This window comes from Colletotrichum spaethianum, assembly GCF_022836535.1.
Source record: "Colletotrichum spaethianum MAFF 239500 DNA, contig08, whole genome shotgun sequence".
Lineage (NCBI taxonomy): Eukaryota > Fungi > Ascomycota > Sordariomycetes > Glomerellales > Glomerellaceae > Colletotrichum > Colletotrichum spaethianum.
Window position 1 is genome coordinate 1,162,110 of NW_026054778.1, and position 18,339 is coordinate 1,180,448.

Here is an 18,339-nt window from a genome sequence, read left to right on the forward strand (position 1 = left end):
TCACCAGGCTTAGAGATGCCTTGCCTTTTCATAACGCCGTGAGAGGCACGAGAGTGGCTTTTTGCTTCTTATTATGACAAACACCTCAGCCAGGTTGCACATGGCATGTAGTTTGGCTTATCGGACGACGTTGCAGCCGGCTGAGCCTCAAGATACCTAAAAAGAGCCAAGTGCCTTCCTCGTCCGGGGAAAGGGCGTTACGTACCTAGGCTGGTGGGCTCAACCTTATCTCGCAGCATATGGAAGGAATGACCCAGGCACGCGGGAAATGTGCCAAGACCCGCAAACAGGAAACCTTCAACGCCGCAAAAGATAAGATAAGCAACAACGACGTCAACCTAGGACAACCCCTCCAGCAAACATATCCGAAACTTTATTCAACTTCACCTCTCAATCCAGCGTTTTTACGACGACGAAAACGACGAGCTTGACTAGTCACCGCGCTGATGGGAATCTCGCCATGACGAGCCCGCCAGCTTCTCCGCGACGGCGGCACATACTTTCATCCGTCAACCCCGAAGAGCGTCACGAGGAGGCGCCACAACCCACGAAGCGCAGTTCACCTATCGCGGCGGAATCGAAAAGAGAAGAACAACCGGCAGCGGGCGATGGCGAAACCCTACAGCCTAGATCATCGCGCATTCGCCTGAAGTCGAAACACTCCAAGTCGAGCAGATCACATCGTCACCGCGACCGCGATGATGACGAATACCGTTCCTCTCATCACCGTCATCACCACCGCCGGCGGCATCACAGACGATCAAGATCACCGACGCCACCGAATCCCTACGAACAACAAACGCTCGACCCAGATGCCGCGTTCCGTGAGTCACTCTTCGACGCGATGGCGGACGACGAGGGCGCAGCATACTGGCAGGGCGTCTACGGGCAGCCAATACATGTTTACTCCAACGAGCGCCCCGGCCCAGAGGGCGAGCTCGAGCGCATGACGGACGAAGAATACGCTCAGCATGTCAGACAGAAGATGTGGGAGAAGACACACCAGGGCTTGATCGAGGAGAGGGCCCGCCGAGAAGAGGCACGAAAGCGCAAAAGCGAAGAAGAGAAAAGGAATCGGAAACTCCAGGAAGACATGGAACGAAGCCTTCGCCGCGGAGAGGATCGCCGCAGAAAGAGGATGTGGACACAGCTCTGGGAAGAGTACACGCAAGCCTGGTCAGATTGGGCCAACGATGTGGACAAGATACCATGGCCTGTGGAAAGTGGACGACGAAAAGACATCAACGAAAAAGAAGTCAGGCGGTTTATCGTCAACGGACTGGCGGTTGAGGATATCGGCGAGAAGGAGTTTGCCGCAAAGCTACGCGAAGAACGTGTACGATGGCATCCGGACAAAATGCAGCAGAAGCTTGGAGGACAAGTGGACGACGCGGTCATGAAAGACATTACGGCCATTTTCCAAATCATCGATAAATTATGGGCAGATACCCGGTCAAAGGCGTAGCAGATGCTAGGCTACATCTTTCGACCACCACTTATTTATGGCGCAATCAAAGGGAAATTAATCAGGCACAGACTATGGACTATTTTGGTAAATGCGGGAGCAATCATGTTCCAACGCAACTGTATGTACAACGTTTCTTTTCTTGTACTGTGAAACATTGGGTGAAGCAATTGGGCGAGGTTCGTAAAGCCAAGGTGGCCGAAGCTGGGTTGCACCATTGTTCTCCCATCTGGGCGATGACGAGTTAGGACACCTACAACCAGGAGAAGCGCGTGGGTCAGGATACGAAGTCTGGCACGGGACACAAGCGTAGCCCGTCGCACCCTGAGACTACCAGGTGAAGTGCACCACTATTTGTCAAGGCCACAATACCGTCTATTCGTCCAAGGAAAATACTACCACCAGCATCCAGTGCCAAGATGTTGGAAGCGGCCAAGGTGCATGCGACGGCAGCCATTTTATTTTCAAACATCTCAATCCCGCGCCCAATCTTCACGTCCAAATCGAGAAACTGTCAACAAACAACTGTTTCAAAAATATACGGTTCGATGTTTGATTTGATGTACAATTCGTACTGGTATTACATCATGATATCTCTGATAATCCCAAAAAGCCCAAACAATGCTGTGTGATATCCATCATCACCACCCCTACCAGAGGTGTCGATCGTTTCCGCTAGCTCAAAAAATCCGTAACGAGTCATAGTTCCAAAATTTACAGGTTGGCAACGAGAGCGGCACCACCGAAGAGGGCACCGAGAGCGACGGCAGCGGTCTGGTGGGCACCAGCGCCGGGGGCGGTGGTGCTGGCAGCAGAGCCGGTGGCAGCGGAAGCTTCCGATGCAGCGGAGCTGGAGGCAGCGTCGATGGCGGAAGAGATGCTGGCAGAGGCGGAAGCATCGGTGGCAGAGCTAAGAGCCCCGCTCAAGGAGCTTTGCACAGAGGCAGCGGCCGAGGTGATGGAGCCGAGGCGGGAAGAGGCCTCTCCGGCAAGGGACGAGGCGGCGCCGGAGGCGCTGCTCAGGACGCCAGAGGCATTGGACTCAATGGCGCTAGAGGCGGAGGCGATGATGGAGCTGAGCTCAGAGGCACCAGGGACGGCAGGGGCAGTAGTGGTCTCCTGGGCCTTTTGAAGGGGTCAGTACATGGTGTTAACAAGAGAATTGAATGAGATCATCTTACGGCAGCCAGGGAGACAAGGGCAAAGACGGTGGCAGCGGTGAAACGCATTTTGGTTGATTTGATTTGGGTTGGTGGTTTAAAGATTGAGGTTACTGATTAAGTGATTGAAGGTTAAGTCGATGAGTATTGAGTACAATTGGGATGATTGGTAAAGTGGAGGGGAAGAGAGCAAACGTCGGAAGAGCTGGTGGAAACAGTCTTATATATCCAGTGGTGAGCACCATTCTGCGAAGCCAAGACGAGTCCCGTCCTCAGTCTCTCCCGTCTCGGTTCGTTCCTACACGCCCCCCCCCTCGTCTCTCCCCTCGCGCCGAGAGAAGCCAGGCACCACTACGCGATCCTCCATAATACCGGGCAGCCGTACGGAGTACCTTGGCGCGGTTGTGGTGAGGTGAGTGGTACGAATACTGTCCATGATGGGATTCCTCCTCACCTCCACACGCCCCACGCCCCTGTGCCTCACCTCACCAGCAGCCAGCACGGAGGCGAACACACGACAGACCGGGGGGCTTAGGTGCGACTAGGTTACGTTGCTAGTCTAGCGGACCGCGGGTGGCACTCCGAGACCTGATGCCACGGTACGGACTACATACGTATCCCGGGAACCCATGTTCAATACTTTGGAGCAGTGTAGGACAGAAGTGCGAGAGCAGACAGGAAGACAACGAAAGAGAGGGAGACCCACAACCTCACGTCATCCCCACGGTAACTTGCCTTCTCCCAACTCGGTTACCCAGCTGAGGAGACAGGCCAGTGGGTGTGTGTGGCTGGCCTGGGGCACTTCGAAAGCCTTCGACAGCTCCTCTCCTTCGTAGCAGCCTGCTCGTCTTCCTGCGTTTTGTCTGAGACTTGGAGAGGATCATGATCCATCGGCGCTCTGAGGGTTTGCCTGCGAGCCTGACCGGGTTAGGACGTGGTGTAGGTTTGGCAGGCTGCGGCAAAGCACCAAGCAAGCAGCTCGCAAGGCTCGTCACATCCATCATTCTGGGGGAGCGGCAAGTTTCCACCAGTCCGCTGGGACGTAGGTACGTCGCAGTACGTACACACTAGCCTGAATACAAGAACATCCTGGACGAGAGAAGCTGCAGAGCTGCTCCGTCGAAGAATCCGATCCCGAGAGAGGCGAGATCCCCAATCGGTTGATGATGGAGAACGTGTTCGCCTTTCCGTTACCTGCTGTGCTCCCCAACGAAAAGAAGCGCTAGACTGGCCAAACTGGGCTAATCCAGCGCCGTTTGAGGAAATCTCTCGAGGGGGACTGGAATGGTGCTAGCTGAACGGTGCACAGCAAGGCGAGACACGCACGCACGCACACAGTACGGTGGCGTTGGGTGCCGCGCTGCGTGGCTAACGTTTGTTCCAGAGGGGGAGGGATGAACAAAGAGAAGCTCCTAAGCCCGGTGCCTGAACAGCCATTCCCAAGATAGCAGCAGGGAGACGAGCAGCTCGCAAGCCACGCGGGTCCATGGCATTGGCGCGGAGGGAGTTGTCATCCGCACGATCCACAGTACCCGCTCGAAGGCACCTCCAATGATGGGAGAAATTGCCCAGTCAAAGTGACGGTCAATCGGCGGGAAAGCAAAAGGGCAGAAGAGGGAAGGAGGATGTAACGGTCATTGGTCGCCAGAGGGGCTTCGGTGTATCCTCCGGGGTCACTGTTCCAACAAACAAAATGGGCAACATGTCATCGAACAACAAAACCGGGATCCTTTTGTCGAAGGGCGAGAGCACTGGATGCTGGATTGAGCCGGCAACAAAAAAGACACACGAAACGGGGCCAATGACACCATGGCCAAGGACTGAGTCGGCGGCGGCGGCGAGGCGATCGACAGGAGGTGGAGAAGTTCCGAGGACATGATTCGTCAGAGCTTCATTCTTTGGCGTCGAGGTCGGGGCAGCCATTGGAGAGAATCACACCGTTCCGAGGTTACTCTGGGCTACGTGCATCTCATCCTCGTACAGACCCGGCCAGAGCAAACGGTGACACACACAAACGGGAAGACGGCAATGCTGGGCAGTATGGAAGCTGCGGAGATAGCAACAAGAGCCTAAAAGAAGACGAAGAAGAACCTGTTTGCGGAGGCAGGGCGGAGGTTGGACAAAATTGGCATGGCAATCAGGCTCCCGCAAAGGTTTCGAGTAGACAACGGTTCACAGTAATGCTGAAGCCCTTTCTTGACGTTGCTCGCCTAGGAGGAAGCAGCACAGGATGAGACTTGTGGGCAGGGGGTTGCATCGATTGTGTCGGGACCCCCGGATCGACATGATCCATCGGGATTCTGTGCCAGTCTTTGAGGCTATCCAGCTACGCAGCTGAGAAGCCTTGCCTGTCAATCCTTCAACACCCAGCGTCCACCCGTCGAACCCATCTGCCAGCTCAAACTCAAATGGCATCCCAAGTGCTCTGCGTTTTTGTGCTGACAGCTGATAGACGAGCAAACTTTCCACCTTCGATCCGCAAGGTTTCGGCGTGCCTGAAGCTTGATGCACTGACGGCCGGCAAGTCAAAGCAACCGCACCGGTTCACCCCTGAGCATTCCGCCTTCCATGGTTGGCGCTGATCTAGTTTGCAATATCGCACCGGCAAACTGACCTTTAATATGCCATCGCCCTGGTGTTTATCGGATCAGATCAGACAAGACAGATCAGAATATCTAACCGAACAGCCACAGGCAGGCGTCAAACCCCCGGAGGCCCGAGCCACGTTGATTATGCCATGACGTAACAGGCGACAGGGCCTCAGTTCGGATGAGCCCGCCGCCCCCCTGTCGGCCCCCCAGCGTCCAGCAAAAGCCATGGGCAATTCAGTCATCATCGCCCGCCGTTGATGCAAGTGAAATCCCCCCGAGGCCCGGAATAATGTAAAATAAAAAAAAACGTGACGGGACGGGAGGAGGACAGGAACCTCGTCCTGCCGTTTCCGGTGTGCTCTCATGTCGCAAGTGATCATACTACCACTTGCTATTCTCGGTTGGCGAAGCCATGCAAGCCAATGCATCTGTGGGAAAATGGGACCCGTAAGAAAAGGGGGGGGAGGGAACGTCCTTGTTTGGGGTTCGGTCGTTGGTCCTGGGTTTGAGCTTGACCGCTCACTGGCTGGATCGACTTAATATTGGACGTCTCGACTTCCTTGGCCCGGCACCCCCAAAGGCGAGTGGCCGTTTTCGCTGCTTGGCCGTGTTGGACTGCCAGACTGCCAATGCTGCGCCAATGTCGACCTTGCACTTGGGACCCGAAAGTGCCTCCATCGACTGAACGGTCCTGAATCAGATCAGGCGGCGGGGGTGACGGAGGGGCGGAGCGAGCGGTGGCGCCTCGTCATCGTTCTCGTCGTCTCTTTGCACCTTTACGGCGCCCGAAGGATATTCGGGACCCCTTGTGCGACAGAATACGTACTCGCCGTCGCCGGTCAGCAATCCCGTCGGAGAATGGCCCTGGAGTTAAGCCTCTTGGCCCTTGGGGAATTCGAAACTTCGGCCAGCACAGCAATCTTAGCCTTGGGGGGAGCGGGCACGCCGCACGCGATGCGAGGATGAGGATGAGAGGAGATTGCGTCACGGGCGGCCAATGTCAAGCACACGGTTCGTTTCGGAGTGCGGCGCCGCGTCTGCCAACCCGTCCCAATCGTCGAGATGGCCGCCCAAAGCCCTTACCCGATACGCCCTGGTGCCCTCTCCAAAGTTCGGATTAAGGTGAGGTCTATGCAGCGTAGAGCAAACTCGGTTGAGTAGGCGAGGGGCCTGGGAAAACCTGTCGCTGGGCACAAGGCACGCGTTTGTCCCGACTTGCCACTGCTTCGTAGGAAGGCCTTGGAAGCGTCTGATATTCAGAGCTCGTGGTTTCACCAAGACCTCTGGAAGGAATGCAACGTGCCTTGGAGGGATTCCGTAACTCGCCCGCCGTCGCGATCATGCACGGCTCTAGACCAAAGAACCCCTTGGACACGAGAGGGAGGGTGCACATGCAAACGGGTACGAACGGCAAGCCATACCAGAGAAAGGATGCAGTTGGCCTTGAACCCTGCGTCTCAAAAGGTCTCTGACCCGAATGCTTCTGCCTCGACCGTGAACAGGGTGATCGACAAAGGATCTTTCGTGGGCAGTAACGCCGTCCCACCGTCGCCTCGATGGTAGCTGATCGAACGTGTCCCACATCCTTTCCAACGTCCCACTGTAAAGAGTTAAATGGACGAACTCGGGAAACTCTCCATCCTTGGATGATTCCACCAGGGATGAAGGATGCAACAGATAGTGAACGGACGAGCAAAAAAACGACGCGGCGGCTCCAAAGGCGTTGATCCATCGGCGCCTGACGAACATCGTAGCACGACATGTCGACGGGCATTACATAGGCATGATTATAAGCATATGTACGCCGTATCGTACGCGTCCTCCCACACCAGGCCGCGAAATCAAGATGGGATTCGAAACAATGACCCCCGCGGCAAGTCAGCCTTAATGCAGCTCACATCCTTCGTTTCAGAAAGCTCGGAATGTCCGTTATTTTTCAATTGTCTAGGCTGAGTGTTTTTTTCTGTATCGACCAGAGGGAGGAGGCTTGGCTAGAGTTGTGTCAGCTCATTGTGCCCGACAATCTCTCGTTGCCTCATCCCGCTCGTCCATCATGTCATCCTTCCATGACTCTCATCTCCTAGAAAACTGGGCAATCTCCAAGCATCCTGACCCTCTCAACCGAAATGTGCCTGGCCTTGCCGTTCCCAACTCAGAAAAAAAACGCGAGAAGCGCGACCGCGGCGCCAAGCATCCCGGCCTACGGCTCCAATCGCTTCGATCTGCATGACGCAGAAGCCAGGATACGAACCTTAATTGGACATGTACCCCACACCTCGGTAATCCCACCACCGAATTCCTCTTTTGCCTGTTTGTCACCTGTGGATGCACTTGGTATGCGGCCCAGTCCTGAGTCCACTGCATGTATGCGTCGGTACACATTACATAATTCTTGTCTCCCTTCCGTCATGAAGGCGTAGCAACCACCGGGCTCTGCTAATTTAAGCAGCAAGGGGGTCCTCCTTTGGCGGTGACGCGTAATCCTCCTCTAGCACAAGGCACGCGGTGGCGGCTTCATCCCGTCCAACCAAATCCCGTGCTGGTCAGCAAATCCAGTGGATCGGCGTTCAGCCCGTTCCATAATCCAATGCAGGCAACCGCATCTCCCGTGCAGTCCGACTGGAACGTCACCAATGAATCGAGGGGGCCTCCTTTTGTGTGGCGGTGAAAATACGTGGCGTAACCCCCCTGCCTGCCTGCATTTGTGGCGGGGGCAGGACACCTCATTAATGATGTGGCTCATCGTTGTTGAATCATCATGCGCAATGCCATCGGGATGCTCAGCCCATAACCTGAGCAACCCCCTTCTTGAGCTCGTTGACGATCTCATGCGCCTCTTCGACCGATTTCGCCTCGAAATCGTAGCGCTTACTCTCCGTGTCCTTGTATATGAAGAGCTAGTAGATGATCTGTCAGCCTATGCCGTGATGCGGAATCCTGCTCGGCAACTTCTGTGCATGTACTCACTTTGAATTGGTTTGGATGTTTGCTCGAGACCTTGCATCCAATCACCTGAGAGATGTGCGCGGTCGTGGTCTTGGAGTCCCTCGTCGTTGGCTTGATGTGCACATACTCTCCATCAATCTCGAACCGCTTCTCAGACTGCGTAATCATTCGGACTGTACGCAGACGCCAAACCACCCACGACTTGTGGTACGCACTGGTGAACTCCGCCTGCTTGATGGCCTCCTGAGCCAACGGGTGGCTTCCCATGATGTGCGGCTTCTTGGCCTTACGTCCCGGCTGGCCATCCACAAAGGGAAGAAGCTTAGGCGAAGCACTGCTCGGCGACCCAGTCATGGCGAGTGGGCCGTCTGTAGCGAAGCGGCGCCGATGCAACTCTAGATCGGACAAGCTGCCGATTGCCGCGACCTTAGTGTCAAGCAAGATCACGGGCCCTCCGCCAGGCATCTTGAGAACGTGATTGGCCTTGTCCAGTTGTCTCTTACGACATACCATGTCAAGGACCTCGGCCATGTACGTTTCCGTTGTGGTGTCTAGCGTGACCAGCTGGCCGGGAGCCACATCGGTTGAGTGAAGATGCACACGCAGAAGCTTTTGTTGACCCCGACTCGTGTTGGGGGCCGCTGCCGGCGCCTGAGGTGCGTCGGCGAACATACTATGCTGTTGACGATAGGTAGTGTTTGTGACGGGGTTAGGGCGAGGCTCTGTGGCGACAGGCAGGAATGAGTTCAGGTTCGGCTGCGGCGTGTTGCGCGGCGTCAAGTCCTCGTCGGCTTCTTCAGTCACTTCCTCCTCCTCCTGCGGTGTGATGTTCTGGTTCTCGTTAAACTCGGACTGAGTTGCCTGGACGAGGCCAAAGTTGTCGTAAGTCTTGGAATTGGCACGCATTCTTCCAGCAGCTCGGTTGTTTGCCGTGGTGAACGATGTCAACGCCTTGTTCCGCTCAAACGGCGGGAAGTCGTCGTCAACCTCGCCATCCTCCTCGACCATCCGGAGGGTAAACCAGTTGATGTTGGCTTTATCCGCGGGGATGGGCGGCTGCCTTTTCTCCTCATTGTATCTCCAGAGAGCGAGACCGATGAGATCCGCCACTGTCACAGGTCGATCACCGCCTTCGCCATGATGTACCATACGCCGGATGGGAACCTCAAACGGTTTCGCGGGGTTATCGGAGAACGCGGGATAGATCCGAACGGCGATGGGATTGTTCTCGCCCTGGCCAGACAAGGCCGCAAAGCCTTCGAATGGCACCTTGGGCTTCGTTTTTCTTGCTTTGAGTGCAGCAGACAGCAGACTCTTGGGCTGGATCATGCTCATGGGCCGAATGGTGCTCATTGGACGAGGTGGCGGCAACGCCTGTAAGATTCGGGGCGGCGCTTGTGACTTGCGGATGGTAGAGGTTCTCGTGAACTCTCGAGGGGGCGTTCCGACAACTTGCTTGTGAGGCGGTGGCTCTGGGTTTTCGACAGCGTCCAGGATCGAGGCCGAATCGATGCTCTCGATGTAGGCACCGGACATGTCCGACCCATCGGAATCATCCTCCTCCTCTTCCGGCAGCAAGTCAGTACCAGCCCGCTTGATACCGAGACTTGGCTCCTCCATGATCTTAGCCTGGAGCTTCACAGACTTGGCCGCGGCTCTTGCAGCCTCTCTCTGCTTGTGGAACCCGGAGGCGTCAAACTCGTTCTCGGAAGATACTTCGCTGCTTGTGACCGTGTCTCTCCGTGCCCTCTCTTTGACAACCTCGAGTGCAGACTGGGAGCCTCGGCGGGCGCTGTGGCCTGCTCGAGGAGACATGGCTGGTGATTGCTTGATATGCGATGACTGAATAGGGCTGGAGCCGGCCCTCGATCGAACGGGCATCTTGGCGAATTTGATCTGCTGAGCCGCTCGCTGGCCTGCATCGTCATCGTCGCTCTCGTCGCTGAGATCACTACTATCATCGTCTTCGAGCGTTTCGCGACGTCTTCTTCTTCTTGTAGCCAGGCCTGGACCGAGGGTATCGGTGCCTCCACCGGTCAACATTCCAGCTTCATCCGGTTCGTCTTCAAGGGTTACTCCAGCCTGTCTCGGGGCTTGGAAATATTCCGAGGCAATCGCTGTTGGAATTGGAGGAGAGTAGCATCGTTTGACGAGGTCGGGATTCGCCTGCCAAGCAACCGCCTTGAAAGCCGACGAGTTCATGAACCCCTCATTGAGGGTAATCAGTCGCTCGCCGACTCCATCGGCGATTTCGGTAAGGTAGCCGCAGCGCAACTGGTATGCGACCAGCCTGATAAGCCGAGATCAGCAAGGCGTGTAAGCATCAGGGTATTCATTGCACCTACTCTTCATTCTGGATGACTGACATGGTGGGCAGGCGTGCTACCGGTCATCAGGGTCGGAAGGGACGTTCAATCGCAGATCATTCCAAAGGGTATCAGATCAAAGGAGCCGCGCCCACGATCTAAGAAAGAACATAACTGCGAGCACAGCTCGCCAGGTCGCAAAGGAAGATGATGTGCAAGGTTGGAAGAGGGAATCGCCGAGGGGTACCTACCAAATGCGTCGGTAACGACCTACCTCAGCCTTGTGAAACAGCAGTGTTAGGCAGATGGCTCGTGCGCTAGAATGACGCACGGTCCTAGACTAGCCTTGCAGATGGGTGCGTGTGGCGGTGCGTTCCTGAAGTTCAGCACGTTGTTGATCATGCAAGTCACTTGTTACATTTACCCCAACTTCATTCACAACTAGAATCTACAACCAGCAGCGACAATGGGCTTGGTAGACTACTCAGAATCGTCAGGGTCGGAGGACGAAGCGCCCGTCAAGCCAAACACCACGAAGCCCGCACCCACCACAGGAAAGAAGCCGTTCCAGAAAGTCGTCGACCGATCGAACCCAGGCAAGATTGTCGTCAGCCTGCCATCGTCGCAATCCGAAGACCCCAAACCCGCGAGCGACGAGCCACCAGCGAAGCGCGCACGCACTGGAAAGAGTGGTCTGTTCAGCGGCTTCAACTCCTTCCTTCCAGCGCCCAAGAACGCTGCAAAGGCTGCCCCGGCGCAAAGCAGCAGCAGCAACAGCAGCAGCTCGGCACGGCCAGTATTCCAGCTCAAGACTGGCGCTGAGCCCGGCTTCAGCAGAGAAAGGGGAGGTGGAGATGGCGAAGGATCTTCGGGGACGGGCGGCGGTGGTATGAGCCTGCCTGCCCCCAAGGCTCAGGCGCAACCGACGATACCTGAAGGGATGAAGCCGGCGGACGAGGTTAAGCTGGTGGGGAAGCCGATGATGTTCAAGCCTCTCTCCGTGGCCCGAAAACCGAAGAAGAAGACCCCAGCTTCGACACCCGCGACAGCGCCGAAGCCAACATCCACAGGAGACAGAGGGTCAGAAGCAAAAGATGCGCCTCCAGCAGCGCCGGCGCCAGCACCAGCGGCGAAGAAGGTCTCCCTCTTCTCCATAGAAGCCGACGACGCACCGTCAGACAGCGCGCCCGCCAGCGGCGCGTACGAGCCGCTCTTCGAGACGGAACAGCCGACGGACAACGGCTACGCAGACTACGCAGCGCAAGCCGGCTGGTCGGCCCCGACGACGGCCCCCGACCCTGCAAACTCGCTCGACACCATCGCCGACGACCTGAACCTCTCGGCCGCGGCGCGGCGCGAGCTCTTCGGTCGGCAAAAGGGCGGCGGCGCCCCGCAGACGGCCTCGCGGGTCATCAACTTCAACACGGACCAGGAGTACAAGCACAACGAGGAGCTCCGGGCCTCGGGCCAGCAGCAGATCCACAACCCCGTACGGGCCATCGCGCCGGGTAAGCACAACCTGCGGCAGCTCGTCAACCAGGTGCAGAACCAGCGTGAGGCGCTCGAGGACAGCTTCGCCAAGGGGAAGAGCAACCGGAAGGAGGCGTCGAGTCGGTACGGATGGTAGACACAAAGGCAAGATACCCAAATTGAATGAAGAATCGTTTCTTAATGTTTTTTCCTGGTATTGTACATGATGATGATGCTTGTGCATCGTACCGTCTAGGTATCCCCCAAAAACGTTGTACTCGTAAAGGTCATGACGCACACTGGAAGAAGAAAAAAAGCTATATTACACACAGAAGAATGTTCACCAAACCATTGCCAGTGTCCTTTGTAACCATGAACAAGAAGAATAAATGAAGAACTGCCGATGCCCAGGAAAAAAGCACGCTTAGCAAGTCATGACTGGCGCGGTGCGGCCGCTTCCAACCCCGCTAGGTCCCATGAGGAACCCCCACTCACCCCTGGTGATGGGCGAGATGTCGTCGTACCCGTTGGGCGTCATCGGGCCCGCCTGCTGCCTGTCGTCGTGCAGAACCTCGGCGATGGAGACGGGGCTCCAGACGGACACGGGCGGCTGACGCTCCGGCCGGGCGGTGAGGTCCTCCTCCTCGGAAACCTCTTCCTCTCCCTTGACCTCCCGTGGCGGTGACTGCGGCTTCGTATCAAAGTTGGTCTGCAGCTTCAGCACGGGGCCCTTTGGCGAGGGCGGCTTGGCGATGCGGATGGTATCCATGGCGGCGGCCATGGTGTCATCAAGCTCCCTCTCGAGCTCCCTGACGGTCCGCTCCACCTGCGCCGCGGAGCCGACGCCCTCGATGGCACCGATGCGGTCGGGCCCGCCGTAGGCCCTGCGGTACATCTTGTCGACGTCGTTCAGGGCGACGTCGGTGATGCTGAGCCAGTCGTAGGAGCGGAGCAGGTCGGACTTGAGGACCTTGCGGCCGGCGCGCGAGAGAACGAGTCTGCGGAGCTCGTCGACGGCGTCCTCGAGCCTCAGGGGCGCGTCGGTGCGGGAGTAACTGGAGAGGGCGGCCTTGAAGGTGTACAGGCGGTCCAGGGAGACGAGAGTAAGGCCCTCGGAGGCGAAGAGAACCTCATTTTGCACGATGGAGCGGCGGATGAGGTTGCTCGTCAGGCCGCATGCGGAACCGTCCACGACGGGCGGGAGCCATTCGGTTCTGGGACGAGTTAGTGTGGGGGGTCTCTCGACGATGTCGTGGGGTGCTGGAAGACGTACCCGATGCGGAACTTCTTCTCGGCGCGCTCAATGGTCTGCCGCAGCGTCCTCTCCTGTTTGTCGGTGAGCAGGTCGGCGTGGATGAGGCGGATGCCAAAGGGGTTGGGCAACATGGGGCCCGAGGCGTCGGTGATGGTGGAGCAAGCGGTGCTGGGCGTCATTGGCGGCGGCGAGAGGGGGATGCCCGGCGACAGGGGCCAGCGCAGCCTCGGGCCGTTGGTGTCCATGAGGAAGGAGGGCGTGAAGACCAAGGTCTCGGGGCCGGAGCTGGAGGCGACGCTGCCGGCGGAGGAGACGGAGCACTTTGAGGAGACGCTGGAGCCCGTGTTTGACCTGACGAGCTTCTTGAAGTTGAAGCGGGAGGCGGAGAAGGATGAGTTACTCGAGGCCGAGCCGGGTGGCGACATTGTTGGCGAGGAGAGGACTGAAGACGGCGAGGACGAAGGGAGCAGGGTGGGAAGTTGGTACTCGCGCCGGGCGACGACAAGGGTGACGTGGATGGACTTCCTGGCGAGGCGCTTGGAGGCATACTCCAAGGCTTCGTGGAGATGGGGCGGCAGGTTCTGTACGTCGAGGATAGAGGTGCCGGCCTCCAGAGGCGACGAAATGCGACTCTTGAGAGCCATTGTGCTCGTTCGGTAGTTTTGTTTCTTTCTTAGGTAGAATTGAAGTTCGGAGGGGGAACGTTTCCCGAGAAAAGGTTGTAAAAAGCTGTAATGGGTGACGCCAGGTCGTTGGAAAGTTACAAGAATACTAAAAGAACTGTAAAAATGAGACACTGAGCGCCAGGCTTCTGTTTGTGGGATGTCGATACCGGAATACTACTACTGCTGAACCTCTCAAGAAGCCCTGGGTGGAAGAAGGAGGGGGAGAGATGACGATGTTATATCGACGGGAAGAAGCACGAATACAAGGAAACCCAAAAAAGAATCTGAAACAAGAGGCATTCGTATGCAGGAACCCCTTGCCGGCCCCTCGTCATTAATATGACGATGCAACTCAAAACAGCCTTATGGGTATTTTCTTTCTTGGTGCTATCTTGGCTTGGGAGAGTCCAAAAGGGGAAAGCAGCTATCTACCGAGGACGGTGTGGGGGGAAATGCGAGAAAGAGAGAGACTTCGGATGTGACCCCACACCCGATGGCCCCGCAGGTACCTTACCTAGGTAGGCACAGTCGACGAGGGGTGTGGTGTGTGTGTGTGTGTGTGTGTACTCGACAGTGTACGTACCTTCCTACTGTACCCTGCATTAGAGGGAGGGGACCACTGCCAAAAGGACATGACGGACACGCAAGAGGATAAGAAAGGCCGGATAAAAAAAGGTTTGCCTGGCGTGCGGCGTTGGCGTGGCGTATCTGACAAGGGAAAAACTCTACTTCTAGGGATACGACCTTGCCCAAAAAAATGTGAAACCAGTCTCTATTAGATGGCATGTCGAGCGACGTGACGCATGGTGGCTCCGTCCTTTTCTTCGGTGGTGAACAGGCGACGAGCGGCGCGCGCGTGTGTGATTGCGCGGGCCTGGGTGGGCGGCGTCATGAGGACGGGATGGCCACGCGAGCTTTTGTTTCATGATCTACCTCGTTTTCTCGTCTTGAGTTTACTACCTACGTCGTACCTGGAGCGGACACCGAGGGAGGCGAAGGCGACGACGACGACAGCGATGAGTGGGCTCCAGGGAGAGACAGAGAGAGCGAGAGGACTCACTCGCTGAGGGATGTGGGAGAGTGAGTGCGAGGCGGTACGGGAAACGGCGTGGGAGGAAGGACCCGCCTGTCATCTATCTCAGCCTGTCATCAAACATCTCGCCAACGAAATCCATTAACGGCCAGCACCACGCTTGCGGTCTTGCGCCTGTACACCCCCCCCCCCCGGGCCCAAGGTGCCGAACGTCGACGACGGGCATCGGGTATATTGGTATAGCTGATGGGTCTTGGCTAAGCGAAGCATTGTCGCGAATGGACGGGCTGCGCAACGTACCATGGTACAGTAGCTTTCCCGCGGGAGCAGGCAAGATGGGGTTCTCTCCTATTTCCAGCTCAGAATCGCAGGCTACTGCACTCCCATCACACGGCCATCAGCATCTCCGTGTCTAAAAATTGAAGGATAAGCTTAGAACGGCGAGGAGAAAGCACGGGGTCTGCCACGACCTGCGATTCCCTCCCCCCGCCCTCCCATTCCGACCTAGATCTCACCTACCTAATGCCATCCATCACTCCGGGTTCTGCCCAAGGTCAATCTGCAAAGCAACACTTGGATACCAGGCTGGCCTCGCATCGTCCAATCGTAGATTTCCGCCAGCTCCTTTCCTCGCAGTAGCGCCATTCTGCCCGCCATCCCCTGCCCGCTGGGCGGCTACGCTGCTATTTTCAGTGACCGACCGACGACCGTCAGCCAGGTCAGACCAATCAGGCCTCGCAACGCGGCCGCGGGGATCTGCTTCGAGATCGCCGTGAACAGAGTGTGCCGAGCAAGGGTATCTCGTGCATGATGCGGGGCCCGCCGTTCTCGCCAGTGTCGCAAAAATAGATTGATGCCTGCTCCTGGCAAGCGGGCGTGACACCTATCAACGCCGGCAGAATGTCTCACCGCAAAGACAGACACGAAAAAAAGAGCAAAGGAGAGCCCGGGGAGGGAGGTCAAGGGTTGGGCCGCGCGCCGCGGTGGCGGTGACAGCGAACTCGCGGGAGTCGAGCCCGTCGACCCACGCAACCCTTTGATGGGCTCGACACCAAACAAAGAGAATCGTCCCTCGGGCTATCTTCCAACAAAGGTCTCCTCCTTCCTAAAGAGGCAGTCGACCAGAAGGATTCTCAGATCGGTGGGTCTTCTCTCCCAAAACAATGGAATGGCACAACAATTAAATCCCCATACCTACTCGGCGGAGCCTGCTACCATGTACATAGTAGTTCTCTCTTGCTCTCTCCGTCGCATGCCCGCTTCCTTGGCCGGGCCATCAGGAGGGGCCCTGGAGGAACCGACCGTTGTGCCGCGGTGAGTAAATTCAGCTAAGCCTGCGTTGCGGCCTGGCCCAATTTACCTGAAGGCTGGCCGTCACGGCTGTCACGGACGCTCAGTCCAGCGCTGGGGCCACGGGGAAAATGTCAGATGTGGAGCAAAGGTACACAATCTACCAGCTACCTTACTCCGACGGGCAGAAGCAGCAGCATAACCATCAATTTACCCAAGGAAGCTTTCCCACCAGATTCCCGTTCTGGGCGTCTCTTGCCCGTCTCGAGATGCCGCTCGAGATAGATTGCCCGCCCACTCCAGCCCGCAGCGTGTCGCAGGCCTTGGCGGCCGATTCGAAGGCGATCTGGGGAAAAAAGAGCCAAGAGGCCGCCGCGAGTCGCTTCAGCGGTCATCGCGATCCCAACGGCCAGGAAAAGGATGGAGAGTCAGGTGCGAGGGCAACTGGAAACGGTGCCAAGCAGCTTGGCAGGCCCTGTCGCAGCAACAATTGTCGAGCACAGCCATCAAACCATCGAGGCAGCCAACAAAGAGTTTAAGAAGCAACAAGGAGGGCGTTGAAGGAACGGTGCACGGGATTGGAGAACAAAGAAAAATGGTAACACAATGGGATCTTGAACAACATGATCTTGCTTGGCCTCGGCGGGTGACAAAAAGTAAACTTTTCTCAAATCCGTTGCAGAAGCCACATATCCTCGCCTTGGCTCCCATCCTCTTCCCCCGTTCCCCCCCCCCCTCTCTCTCTCTCTCGTTCCGCTCCGATAACTTCACGATCGCTCTCACCGCGAATCGGTGACTCTCAACTCTACCCCCCTTCTTGACTCGCTCTCGCTCTCACCAAAAGACCACAGCCTGCCCGTCGACCAACACACCAACACACACTTCCGGGTAAGGGAAGCGAGCTCCAAGATTTCGCCTCCATCCGAAGTTGTTATCCTGGCACGCCGCCCAGCCGTGTGGTACACCAGAATCCAGAAGCACGTCAACCCGCTCGTGCATCATGGGAATGCCAGCCAATGTTCGGGAACCCGAGGACATCGCGTCCGCTCACAGCCAGAGTCAATGTCCCCTCCTCCAGAAGAGCCTAGAATCCGAGCCTCATCCCAACAACAATCCTCTTGACGGCGACCACACGAAACCGTCAGACTGCGAGACTACCCAGCCGTCAAAACCTGCTTTCTTCTCTTCCTCTCCTCACGGGCTCCCGCTCCGTCGTCCCATCACCAACCGCCAGACTGCGTCATAGAGCCACGCCGCTCATCGCCCTTCCCCTCTCGTCTTCTACCCCTCACGAACATCACCAGATTTCATGTTTCGCCACGTGCCGAGAAGTCTCCTCCATCGTTGGTTCGGCCGATAATCATCACCACCACCCTCGGAAGAGCCGGCCAGAATTGATCCACGGCATCACGAGGAACAAACACAACTGCTAGACCGAGAACACACACGAGAAACTTCCTCGTTGCCGGCGGACCCGTCGAGTGCTGACCCATGCCCCCCCCGCGTCTCGGAGCCAGATAGTTCACCGTACCCCGAAAGACAGAACCCTCTCCAGTCTCTGACCAAGTATGGAAAGACGTCAGTTGTCACCCATAACCGCAACTTCAGATGAAGAAGAGCTGCCATCCACCACCGTGACACCACCACCACCACCACCACCACCACCACCGCGTAACCGCAAACTGTGGCCCCAGCGAGTCCCACCCATTGCATCATATCCCAGCCGGCACTTGAGACTGCCCACCACCGTGACCTCATGCTCCCCGGAATACTGCTTTTACTCGCCCTCCGGCCATTGCTTTTTCCCTGGGCCTCGACCTTTTGCGCCGCACAAGCCACGACCGAGGGACCTCCGTCCGGTGTCCCCCTCCGACGCCCAGCCGCATGTGCTCTCGTCGACATAGATTTTCCCACGGTTCTATTTTTCACTTCGTGCCCCCCGCGCGGGGAATCCAATCCGAGATGATGTAGAAAAGACAAGAATGTAAGCGCACCGTCGACGCGGCCAATCACCTCCCCAAAACACGCCCCCCCCCCCGGCCTCCCCAAAAACGAACCCGGATTTGCGCATACGATCTACGCCCAGAAACCAAACAGATCCTCGCTCTCTAAATCGAGTTCCCCCTCTCCCGACACCAAGCTGAAGGCGGATCCGCAC

General features: G+C 57.1%; 5 protein-coding genes across 5 annotated transcripts; 2 read left to right on the top strand and 3 right to left on the bottom strand.

Moving 5' to 3' along the window:
- Positions 1 to 460: 460 nt before the first annotated feature.
- Positions 461 to 1,465, top strand: ColSpa_04154 (uncharacterized protein; the record flags this gene model as incomplete). Its single annotated transcript, XM_049270366.1, has 1 exon — positions 461 to 1,465. One exon carries the CDS (start codon positions 461 to 463, stop codon positions 1,463 to 1,465), a length of 1,005 nt encoding a protein of 334 aa, XP_049126323.1.
- A 714-nt stretch (positions 1,466 to 2,179) lies between these two features.
- ColSpa_04155 (uncharacterized protein) lies at positions 2,180 to 2,694 on the bottom strand (the record flags this gene model as incomplete). The annotated part of the gene is made up of 2 exons (XM_049270367.1): positions 2,180 to 2,590; positions 2,647 to 2,694. The coding sequence occupies 2 exons, from the start codon at positions 2,692 to 2,694 to the stop codon at positions 2,180 to 2,182; spliced, it is 459 nt and encodes a 152-aa protein (XP_049126324.1).
- A 5,302-nt stretch (positions 2,695 to 7,996) lies between these two features.
- Positions 7,997 to 10,530, bottom strand: ColSpa_04156 (target of rapamycin complex 2 subunit ste20; the record flags this gene model as incomplete). The annotated part of the gene is made up of 3 exons (XM_049270368.1): positions 7,997 to 8,113; positions 8,184 to 10,452; positions 10,508 to 10,530. 3 exons carry the CDS (start codon positions 10,528 to 10,530, stop codon positions 7,997 to 7,999), a joined length of 2,409 nt encoding a protein of 802 aa, XP_049126325.1.
- Positions 10,531 to 10,934: 404 nt separating this feature from the next.
- ColSpa_04157 (uncharacterized protein) lies at positions 10,935 to 12,095 on the top strand (the record flags this gene model as incomplete). The annotated part of the gene is made up of 1 exon (XM_049270369.1): positions 10,935 to 12,095. The coding sequence occupies one exon, from the start codon at positions 10,935 to 10,937 to the stop codon at positions 12,093 to 12,095; it is 1,161 nt and encodes a 386-aa protein (XP_049126326.1).
- Positions 12,096 to 12,362: 267 nt separating this feature from the next.
- ColSpa_04158 (uncharacterized protein) lies at positions 12,363 to 13,837 on the bottom strand (the record flags this gene model as incomplete). Its single annotated transcript, XM_049270370.1, has 2 exons — positions 12,363 to 13,152; positions 13,212 to 13,837. The coding sequence occupies 2 exons, from the start codon at positions 13,835 to 13,837 to the stop codon at positions 12,363 to 12,365; spliced, it is 1,416 nt and encodes a 471-aa protein (XP_049126327.1).
- Between the last annotated feature and the right edge of the window lie 4,502 nt (positions 13,838 to 18,339).